Below are 11,898 nucleotides of genomic sequence, written 5' to 3' on the forward strand. Positions count from 1 at the left end.
AAGATTATTGATGATAAATCGAATGCATAATCGATAATTAATCATAAGCTTATAAAATCTTGATTATCAATCTTTGATCAATCTCCTATCCGAATCGATAAGTAATCCATCAATCACATCTCGATCTGTCATCAAGCTGTCCCGATGATAGATCCTATTGTATTGAGCGCGGGGGTCTGGGAAGGAAATTCCAAACCAAGGCCCTAATTTTTACGAAATGTCGTCCGCAGGGGTAAAGATGACAAAGTTTAAATAAAAAGCTCTAAGTGCGAAAAAGTTGAACATGTGCCTGTAAAGTTGGATGCATGTAAACAAACATTTTTAGTTCCTCACTTTTTTGAGTATTTTTATGTTTGTCTGCGAGTGAGGTAAATCTATTTTGACGGCCAGAAAAGAAGCAACATACCTTTCAAAAATTAATCCTTATTGTTCATGGCACTTGGAAGCAGGAGAGATGTTGCCACAACACGGTTGAATGTGTGTAATTGTATAAAAGCATCCTTTTTCTTTCTCGATAAGATTTTAAAAGAAAGTTTCGCAGAAATCCAACCGGGTTGTTGAGAGCTAGCCTGGGCATAGACTGATTTGATTATAAACAACGAACATTGCGGTCTGAACGAAAATCTAAGTTCTAAACCAAACTGATAGTCTTTCCCGAACAAAAAATATAGCGCGAAGCTGTAGATTTCAATTATTGTTTTATTTATCTGTTCAAGCCTCTCCATTTTAGCCAAACAGCCTGGATGGTTTTTTACTTTATGACGGAATGTGGCTAATAGCTTAGCGTTACACACGAACACGACTTTATTTCTTGCTTACTTTCCAACAAAACTGAAGAAATTAGTGATATGTTTTTTCAGTCCTTTATTATTACCCCCACTGGCTGAAAACTACCGGGTCTGTGAGAAGAGGGTGTGATGTCATAGATCCATAAAAACAAGAACGGGCATTCTGAACCAAGGCACAAACTATGCACATTTTTCCACACGGCTAAGCTTTATCTTAAGCTGTTCATGAAAATTAATAAATTTGATCATGTCACCAAAAACTCATTCAACGGCCACTCTAACTGAACTCATTTGTTGATTCCACAGTTTTTTGCTGATTATTTACTCGATTGCCGTTGAAAGCAGCCATTCGATTGGTGACGAAGAGGATAAGCAGGGTCACCATAAATACATAAGATTGTCCCGTCAGGTGCTCTCAAATGCTAAACCAGCTGATCTAGCAAATTCGACCTTGCTAGCATAGTTGCATCATGCATTTTACCTTCAATTTACAACCATTCCATTAGGAGCAACTATGGATTTGAACTTTAATGCATGCGCATTTTTGTGCCTATGCTTTCTCTTTTTGCCTTTTTCCTTTTGTATGTGTGATATTCATCTAGGCCAGTTTTTCTGAGTTCAAAATTCATAATATAGCATCTATTGTTATAATTCAATCAATTTTTCGAATATCGATTGGTCTAGACAAAATTTCCTATTTTAGTCTTGTCATTTTTCTTTTTTTCAATATGGAACTCTGTGTTATATCGATCAATCAAAACCTCTGATCATTTTCCTCGTCCAATATATAGATCAATCACAACCAATACTCCGAGTTCCAAACATATCTCTTCTTCCCGCGCTTAAATTACAGCAATGTATCTTAATGGATTGACTACTTAATGGAGTCAAAGAAATCTTAAATTTTTAATCGAATTATTAATTCTTTTTCAAATAAAAACAGTTTGGAATTCACATTACACAAATTGGCTCTATAAAGAATCATTACTTAAAAGTTCTTAAAATACAGAAAAAATATTAAACATTACAAAAGAAATCATTATTGTCCCCGTTGTCATTATAAAAATAGCTTGCTTGATGAGTCTTCTTGAAATTATGCTCTCCATTCTTTGTAGTGGAAGAAAGTTTGAATTGCGCATCCAAGCATTGCTGCAAAGCCAAAGAACTGAAAAAATCAGGTAATATACATACAGAGGATGATTAAAGTTTTCATTTTCTACATTGCCTGAAAAGTTGAGGCAATGACTTGTAAAAAAATTGGGTTCGTTTTAAAAAGAAAACTAGTGGATCGTCAACAACGATTTAGCTTAGTTGGTAGTGTCTAAAAGTGTGTTTAAAATTGTTCATCCGGTTCCTCTCCTGTTCATTAGTTATCTGAAAATACTATTCATCCGTTCCCAAACTGATTCAAAGCTAAATTTCCCTATTCCATAGGATTCGTGTTTTAGTACATGATTTTTACGTCATTGGTATCAGTAGCATGGTTTAATCACGTGAGCGCAGCAAGCACGAAAATTTTTTGGGTATATTTTCTTTGTTTGGCTGAATACTACTTATTTTTAGGAGTAAAACAGCAAAGGGGCGCTGAAATTAGTAAAATTGTGTCTTTCGGCGCCCCAAAAATATCGGCCGTTAGGAGGAGGACAAAAAGGCTCATTATGCTGAAGAGAGGTCGAATCTTTTCGAGGTTTTAACCAGTTTGAAGTACACAAAGCAAAAATTCAATCGGAAACTTACAGCGCATGCACCGATAAGATGACAGTTGATGTAATCACAATGATAATCACTGTAGTAAGCAGCTCGTTGCGCTACAACAGCTGATCCGATCAACAAAATAACGGTCATGATCAGGGTGTTGATGGCAAACTATAAATAGAAAAAAAGAAAATTTACAAAAGGTTTTATGTCGGGTCTTTCCCGCATAACTGTCTCACTAAAAATTTGGGATTTGAATAAACAGAGGAATTCTATTTGGAAGAGACAATAAATGACATCGCATGGGTAGAGGGGCAGACCTTTGGTGGGTGACAGACACCAGTCGCTTGAATTCCATGTCATGACAGATGTTTCCAGACCTTAGAAAAATGATCCTAACCAGTGACATCCCCGGCTTGTACCAATATTGTTTCTTTTTAATATTGGAAATAATTTTGACATTTTGTTATTATGTCTTGATCACAGAAATAATATGAATTATCGAAACTTAAAACTTACAGTCAATTCCCAACTAATGCAATCTACCAAGGTGTGAATCTTGATCAATTTCAAGATGAAAATGATTAGCAGAGCCACCCATGTGTGAGTCACAGCATACATGAAGAATCCAAAATGGCCTGTTCGTAATCCGGTATCACCAAGAAATCCAGACATCATACAGAAAGCCAAGAAAGAAAAAATCTAAAAACGTGAACAGAATCATTAGGTATTGAAATTTGAAATTTGAGATTCATTTGAATAATTTCTTCATTTTTGTTAATCTGTTACAATTTTTTCGGGCGATGTTTTTAACAAAATGAGTGTACTTTATTAAATACTTACAAAGTTGATGATAAGAACGATACCAAGAGGGCTTTTAATGAAATTAGTGTTGATTCTTCCTCCTTCTTCTTTCTTTGGTTGAGTGCTAGCAGCTGCTCCTTGCTCTCCGTTGTCCGCCATCTTGGAGTATTTAGTATGCTAGTGCTGGAAACAAGAATCATTAGAGCTGCGTATGGTAATGCTAGGGATATTTAACTATCATCTGTTTTAGAATTAATCTTTTTCCTATAGGACATGAAATATTCATGAGCCTGAACACTCTGTGATAATATTCCAGTGGCCGGGTAGATAGTTTTGTGTGCGAACCAAATCACCGATCACCCGGGCGAATTTGTTTAAAGGATGAATCTTAAGAGAGATTAAAAAAAATGAAATCCACTCTTAAGGAACATACGCCACATCCACTTTTCCCAAGTACGTTCTTCTTTCCGCGGAAATTTTTCAAACGCTGGCTGCACTAGCCCAGTATCAAAAACCAGAGAAAAAGTCACAACATTCAAGGTGTAAAGTATTGAGAAATCTTAACGTTTTTAATACTTTTTAATACCCCTATGTGAATTTTCTTAAGATGAAAAAACTTGAAATTTTATACATGAATTAAACGTAATTGAAAGTAAAAATAGCCTTGATGATATTCTCAAATAAGATTTTCAACTTAGGTTGCTCTTTCCAAACACATCCATTAAAGTTTTTGGAAATTAAACTGAACTGTTGATTTAGACTTAACGTTATTTGGACCACAACTAGCATTTTTCCCTTCCCAAAGCACCCCCAACTCGCAGAGCCGGTAGGATTTTTTCAGCCAATTGGAGTAAAAATAACCGACCAAAACCAGATGGGGTTTGATATTCCCATCTTTCTTTTGGCTGAAATTTGAATTCCATTGTTTTCAAGCTAGAAAATTCAGTGAAGATGGAAAAATTAGCACAATATTTTGCAGTCAGAATTATTTTCAACGGGAGCAAAAATTAGAGTATAACTTTCCACTGGGGATGACTTTTTTTGGCAAATTTTTCCAGTGGGAAGGGGTCCCAGTGCGTCTGTGAGAAGAGGGTGTTATAAAGTGAAATGAGGAGAGAAATACAATAAAGGGTAACCCTGCATCATGAACACTGCCAAAACTCGAGATAAATACCAAAGTATAATCCAAAAGTACTTAATTTTCATTCACTGTAGGAAAGGTACTCTGTAATTTTGAGAGTCTCCACTTGATGTCTTAGCTTAAAACAATAGTAGTTTTAGCCCCATTATTGAAAGCAGGTGGGCGACCAAAATTTGTTTAAACTTTCAAATTCGGTGTTTTGAAAGATCCTTATGAAGTACAATATCTTTGTAGTAAATAGGCTAGGGAAGCGTGCACAAAATATTTGGATATTTTCCCCTGAAAAATTCCCATTCTGAAAAATAAAGAGCTTGTCGATCCCAAACGAAATACAATTATCTATCTCATTGCTTGCATCAGAAGTTACAACCCCTAAAAGGGGAGGCGAAAAGGGGGTTTATTTTCAGTGGCTGTTACTTTTTAAACACAAGGGAAAGTATTTGCAAGCAAATCATTCATTAATGAGAATATTTTTCTTCCAGAAGGCGATCATATACGAAATACAACCAAGCACCTAACAAAAGATATTTAGAAAAAGAATTCCATGGTTTTCTCAACCTAGATTTAAAATCCAATCGTAGCCCTCAAGGCTGAACATCCAACCCTTATTAACAACAGACCAGTCATTTGAAATCAAACAGTTTTTTTCAGTACCCAAATCAACTCAATGTTGAATGTCATCAATGTTGAACCCCTAAATATTCTTCAATAAACATTCATTTCACCATTGAAAACTGATCCATCTGAGACAATAACATAATTTTTACGTTCTGGGGGACATCATTTTCGGACGTAACGGAGGTTGACTTGTTTTGAAAGATTTGGAGAGATTCTGTTCCACACCTTCCTTTACACAGTTAAGTCGTTTTCTATAAAAATAAAGATAAGTTTTCAAATTTTAATTATGTTTACCATAGATTTACTGACTGATAAACATCACATATATAAAGCCCCATTCTCACAGACCCACTGGGACCCCTTCCAACCGGGAAAATTGGCCAAAATATCGTCCCCGGTAGAAATTTATACTCCATATTTTATCCCCTTAGTAACTTAAGATCATTGAAATAGAACTTTAAAGATAACTTTTTATGTACAAACAGTTTGAAGTAAGCCCTAGATACTAACGAACTACTGACGAACCAAACTTGATTTACAAACGGGAATATCTATGATAGCTTGAACAGTCAACTTGATTTTCTTTATGATGAACCCATAGTCTGCGGCAGGGTCAGAAAAAATATTTTATTCACCCGACCGGTTTCCGGAAACACTACATTTTTTTATTTTCGCCCCATTTGAAATTGTTAGATAACGAAATCCTGACTGCAAAAATATTGTGCTATTTTTTTCATCCCCACTGAATTTTTTGGCTCGAAAACAATGTAATTTTAATCCTCAGCCATAAAAAACATGGAAATATCAATCCCCATTGAGTTTTGGTCCGGTATTTTTACTCCCACTGGCTGAAAAAAATATTATATAGACTGAAGTGAATTTTCATCGTTCAAGATATTGCTTAGAGATTACCAAACTTTTTAGAAATGTACAAACCCTCGGTAATTCTAGTAAGGCTGCTAGCATGAGACATTTTTCTATTACCTTCTTTACGAGAGAGCCAGATACACCCTTCTTGTAATCCTTTTCGTAACATTATGAATTCATTTCGGAAGCATCTTTTCTTTTTTGACGTGATATAGAGAACTCCCAAAATTCATTGCACATAAAATAATTGCTTTCACGAGACTGGAAAACCAACCAAGCACAGAACACCGTGCTAGGACTTTTCTCCGGTGGGCTAACCTGTCTTTGAATACATTTCAGAGTAGCGCCCTCCCCTACCTTCGGGTAGATAGCTATCGAAAGAGGAACCTTCGGGTCACCTCCGACTGCGGTCGCAGACTTACTTACTTGAATACATCGTCATTATAAAAATTAGATCGGAAAAGGATTTTCGTCGCCTGTTTTCCGTGATGTAGGCCATAAACTTTAAAGTGCGGGATAAAGCTTTGCTTACACAAGGTCAAAAATTCTTTATAATCTGATGTTGATGAATCAGTTTCGACAAGCGTCATAAGAATCGGAATTAGAGATGTTTTGATTGATATCAAATAATTTAAATCCAGGAAATCATAACATAAATAAACCTTAACTTATATTTTAGTGTCCCTTAAACTACCCTCTATGTTTGTCATAATCAGACAGAGCCAAAATATCCAAACCTAGCCAGTCTATACAAATGAATGCATCATAATTATTTTGAAAAATGTTACCGCGAGTATCAAATAAGCGTTATATTCAGCGCGCATCCAAGTGATCCAACGAGACTAAAATAAGCAGATCAATCATTTTTCTTACCTACAGATTTTTCTATTATTAGGAATCAAACAAATTAATGTCAGATGTTTGAGAATTTATTAATGACTGGGTTCTTACTGTTATGCACGTGGAGAGACAAGATCTCTTTTCAAGGAAACTTTTCACAAATATTTGAAAGTCTCAGCAGAATTGTAGAGAACTAGATATATGTGATAACCTGATCTACTTAAGCTTAACATAAAAACATGTACCCTCCATCTTCGATTCTTTGCATAATAATGTGATTGAGACATGAAATTCTAACAGTTTGTCTTCACAGGTTGAATTTTCTTCGTTTATAAAAGTATGAACTACTGCTAACAACCCGTAACAAGGGGGGATGGGTTCAGGGGGTAAATTCCGTTTTTCCACACTAAAATTGTCTAATTTTCCGTCTTCGTCGGAGAACCCAATTTCTGCAATTTCGTCTAAATTTTCGCCAAAGTCCGCCACTTCGTTCGAAAAAAGGGCCAATACCGCTCCTCCGCCAACCATGTAACCCCCCATAACAAGCTGGGACAGCGCAGAACAAGCCACAACGACCCAGGTTTCGGCTAATTGGTTATTGACGCCTCTTCTTACCTCGCCTTCTTTTGGGCAATAAAGCAGTGAAAAGTTGACACTTGAAGGCTCAGACTAAGTAAAACTGCTAAATTTTGTCAAAACGAAATATAATTTTTTCTAGATTTTTAATAATTTACACCGTTATAAGTTTGAACTTTATTTTTTATTGTTTCATTCGCTTATAATCCCGCTAGGAGGGGTACCTAGGCAAAAGGAGGGTACGGGTATGTGCCAACTTTAAGGGTCGACCCTTTTTTTTGGATCTTCAAAATCCCACCAAGGGTCGTAAAAATCACATTCACTAAAATTCAGGTTTTTTCTCCATTTAAGGGTCCGTTTTGGTCCCTATAACGAACACTGAAAGTCGAGCGTCACATACCCGCAAACCTAGTACCCCTGGGCTTACAATAGAAAGATCCATATCGGATAAGTCGCCCTGACAGGGGTTCGGTTATTATCAGTTTCGATACTGGCCGGAAGCTGAGAGTCAAAACATGTTAAAAACATTCTCGTGGGGACATACTCGTCACGCGGTTAAACGTATGATCTTGTGAAGAAACACTTTTTTTCAACACATTTCTGACTATAGAAGCAAGATCTTTCACAGAAAATCCAGTCTACAATTTGCCGCGATTTCTGGATCGCTATGGATTGTTACGGGTTGTTCCGGGTCGTTACTAGGAGTTCCTACTTGTACAAGTGACGGTCAGACTTCCGTGAAAACTGAAATATGAAAATATGGCGCTCACGGTAGAAAAAGCCTCATTTCTAAAAATAGCAAACAGCTTGAAAAACTCTCACCAATCCCTGTCAAAAGTTCTTCAACCCTCTCGCGAATTCATAAAGCTTGAAAATCTGAGCAAAGTTCAATTATTTCGTATCTAAACTTCATCGATTGTTTTTCCATCCCTTTTGATAAAAAGATACTAGCTAGGTACATTAGCACATTTTCAGCATACGACAATGCTTGATTCCTTTTATCTTATTCATATAAATGAAAAATGTTGATTAAAAAGTGAAGAGCAAGCAATATGGTTCGGGGTTGCAAAGAACTTATCTTTTCTTTATTTCTCTCTCATCATTTTTGTACGTGCTAAGTACGTTGAGTTTGCGATGACCAAACAATATAAAGTTCTGTTAATCCCTTCAAAGCTGTTTATAGGTCTATGATAAACCCTCATCAGACAAACCAAGCAAAAATCAATCAAAAATCACCTTATAAAGACATTGACTGAGAAATGGATTGAAAAGCGAATCGTGGTTATTTACTTTCTTTTTTCTTATAGTTTTTGCATTAGTTAAATTGATGGTATATGACTTGGAATGAGTTTAAGACTGATCAGTGTCAGTCCATGAATCTTCAGTGGAAAACATAGGGATATTTAGTAGGGATAAATCGTTCGTTAGAAGAAAAAAGTTCTAAGCTCCATCTTTTTTACCTACAATTCTATAAAGCTTTCCAGTAATGGTAAAACTTACCTCCTTTTTCTATACTAAGACATTTCAGTCTTGAGCCGCCCTCAGGGACCACTACCAACCGATAAAATTAGCAGAAAATGCTGCAAGAAAATACACTAAGGCCTCATTTACATTGCGAAAACGCTTGAGCTGTAAGCAAGAAACAAACAGAAAACAATTGATCTCCTACCAAATAGATATTTAGCTACTTTATTTTATTCCACTGCCTAAAAGGTTCTTACTCCGCCTGAGATACAGGAGTGTCAAAGAGAATTACACCAGTTGCCACAATTCTATTGTTCAGTGTTCACTCATTGATGATAAAACAGGGTTAATTTTTTACCGTGTGTATAAGACACTGACTGAAAGTGGTGAAGTATAGAGTAAAACGGTCTGGGGATTTCTCCCTTGACGGTCGGTCCATGATTACTCTTAAAATCAGTTTATTTTGAAATCATAGGTGGTAAAAAATTTCGAATTTTGCTGTTCAAAAGAGGCAGTCCAGTTTCCAAGCCTCACTTCCTGAAACGTAATGGAGATGTTGCCAATCAAGTTAGCAATACTTCAGTGTTTTAAGCTTTTATCATAAAGTGGCCTAACGGGAGCACTCAGATATCAGAATTTATTCCCTTTTTTAACAGAGATAAGATTATTTTTCTCGAATTTCAGCATAAATTTAGACAAAAAGATTGCCTCTACTTGTTATCTAGCAGAGTTATTGATCTAGCCAATTCTATGTTGATTTTTAAGAGATAGGTGGGGGTTTACTGATTAAGAAGAACAAGGGCACATTCTTTTCAAAAGAGGAGTAAAACCCAACTTGCACCGTTTTCCAATATACGTTTTCGAGCGTAGTCGCGTGGTCAGCCGTGTGCCACTTTATTATCTAATTTACCACCCAAAACTCGACCAAATCCTTTATTTAGACTTTCTTCTACTGTGTTAAGGTGCGAAAAAAGACTGGGGTGGTTTTAGGGTGGTAAAAGGGACAAAAGAATGCCCGTGCGGAAATTGGCGGCCACGGTCGAAAAGGTGTATATACACTTGTGTAGTTTCACATAAGTAAACATACACTGTGTAGTATAGATTGTGATGATCCATATTGATTTATAATTTCACATAAAAAGTATCGAGTTACACCTTATACTAATGTGTGTGATAGAATTGCTTAATATCAATAAACCAAATTTCTAAGTGGACTTAAAATGCTTTTGATTACTAGAACATTAGAAAATCTATAAAGCATAAGAAAATGTTGTTTCCTTAACGAATGTCTCGGTGTGGGACTTGAACCTTCTGAATATGTAAACTGCTCTTCATCAACATCGACAACACCCCTTTATTGTGTAGAATTTATACCGCTGTTTAAGGAACATTGAACGTGGCGCAAATTTTTTTAACAATCATTTCCCTAACGCCCTTTTCGTAAAATGCAAATTTCTTACAAAAAATATGAATATTCACAGATAATTTTTTTGATCTGTGAGTAATATCATAAAGGGATAGATAGGAGAAATGTCATCAGACGCTTTTTGTTTTGTGGTAGATCTCGTCAATATTTTTACGTGTTGTCTGTCAAAACCATAGGAAAGGAAAGATCTCGATTCAAATTTATTCTTTTTATCTCGTTGTAGAAAATTTGTGAAGGAGGTGTGGTATTGATGTTGTAAGGAATAATTTTTGTGATCAAATCTGTTTCGCTTTGTTAATTCTTTGATTAATATACATTTTCACTAATTGAACCAATTTAGAGATTCCTTGTTTCAGAACTTAGTCGCTTAGAGGTTTTAAGAAAGTGAAGCTGGTGGTGAATACATATCCTTAAATCCTTTACCCGTACCGTTAATCTATAGAGCCTGGTAGCTGTTCCCATCTGCTTGAATCATTTAGCGGATAGTGAACAAATAGGGCTTAAGTAATGCATTATGAGGCCAAATTGGTTTCTAAGGCTATATATGTACTATGCTATCCCTGCTTCGACGACCCGCGACGGAGAACATTTTTCGCCAATGGGGATAAAATGAAATTGAATGGAAAATTTACCATGTATTATTTGGTCCAAATTTTTAATTGCTTGAAATTATGTTAGGGATTTTCGAAATCTAGCGTTTTTCCAATGTTCAATAGTACTGCCTTAAGAATACAATGTGTTGGAGCTTTTCTCTGGAGATGATTCTTCATTATTTCGGGGTGTTCAACCGAGATTTCGTGACAGAGATGCACGATTATCTACCATGCCTGCTGTACGGTGTATAATAAAGTGTCTTGGGCTCCAATTTCAGCTTTTCCACTATCATAGTGTCTCAGCTTAGATTCTACCAAAGAACAAGAGAATGTACGACGTACAAAGGAAATAAAATTCTGATAAGATGATTTACGGATGGTAAAGCCTGGATGTAGAATAGACGACTTGGGTATAGTCATGGCATTATTACCACAATTTTTAGATTATATTTGTTGACACAAAATGACTAAACAAATAATGACTTAAAATGAAGGGTGTTACACCTTGACTTCAAAGCCCTGAAGGTCACGCGTTTTGGAAAGGAAATAAGTGGTTTCGTTCCCCATCCAGGAGCTTCAGGTCGAGTTATGGATATAACTCAAACATGCATGGAAAACACAAAATTGTTTCAGATAAAAAAATTTCGAGTTATGGAGTAGCGTTTATAGGGCACTTTTAACTGAAGTGGTATAAAACTTAAAACTAAAGACATTTTAGTTAAAGAGGTTCGAGTTTAAGAGACTCCACTGGTTTCTAACCTTATTGTTTTACCGCTCATTTTCGTGAAAAACCGCAAAAACTGATTTATAATAATCGGACCTCACAAAAATTAAAAACTGAATTTCCCAAGAATGACTCACCCGATTCCCCTTCTAACTTTAATCCAAGATGTATCTAAAGTCGATCTTTTGAATAAAAAAGTTTTCAAAATTCTTATTACGTCAGCAAGAACGAGGATTTTTCTTATTTCTACTGAACTTATCAAAACCTTGAAAAATAGCTTTTCAATTTTCTTTCAGTTTTTGAGGCGATCTAAAAGTTTTCAGTTTTTGTGGCATGCCATTAATCAAACGAGGAGTGATTCA

At 35.8% G+C, this 11,898-nt stretch overlaps 1 protein-coding gene across 1 annotated transcript; it reads right to left on the reverse strand.

Moving 5' to 3' along the window:
- Positions 1–1,686: 1,686 nt before the first annotated feature.
- On the reverse strand, positions 1,687–3,497 carry LOC136815633 (MARVEL domain-containing protein 1-like). Its single transcript, XM_067072083.1, has 4 exons — positions 3,327–3,497; positions 3,003–3,185; positions 2,526–2,654; positions 1,687–1,953 (listed from the first exon to the last, which is right to left on the reverse strand). The coding sequence occupies exons 1-4, from the start codon at positions 3,444–3,446 to the stop codon at positions 1,882–1,884; spliced, it is 504 nt and encodes a 167-aa protein (XP_066928184.1). The 5' UTR covers positions 3,447–3,497; the 3' UTR covers positions 1,687–1,881.
- Between the last annotated feature and the right edge of the window lie 8,401 nt (positions 3,498–11,898).

The sequence above is a fragment of the Clytia hemisphaerica genome, unplaced genomic scaffold (genome assembly GCF_902728285.1).
Source record: "Clytia hemisphaerica strain Z4C2 unplaced genomic scaffold, Clytia hemisphaerica genome assembly, whole genome shotgun sequence".
NCBI lineage: Eukaryota > Metazoa > Cnidaria > Hydrozoa > Leptothecata > Clytiidae > Clytia > Clytia hemisphaerica.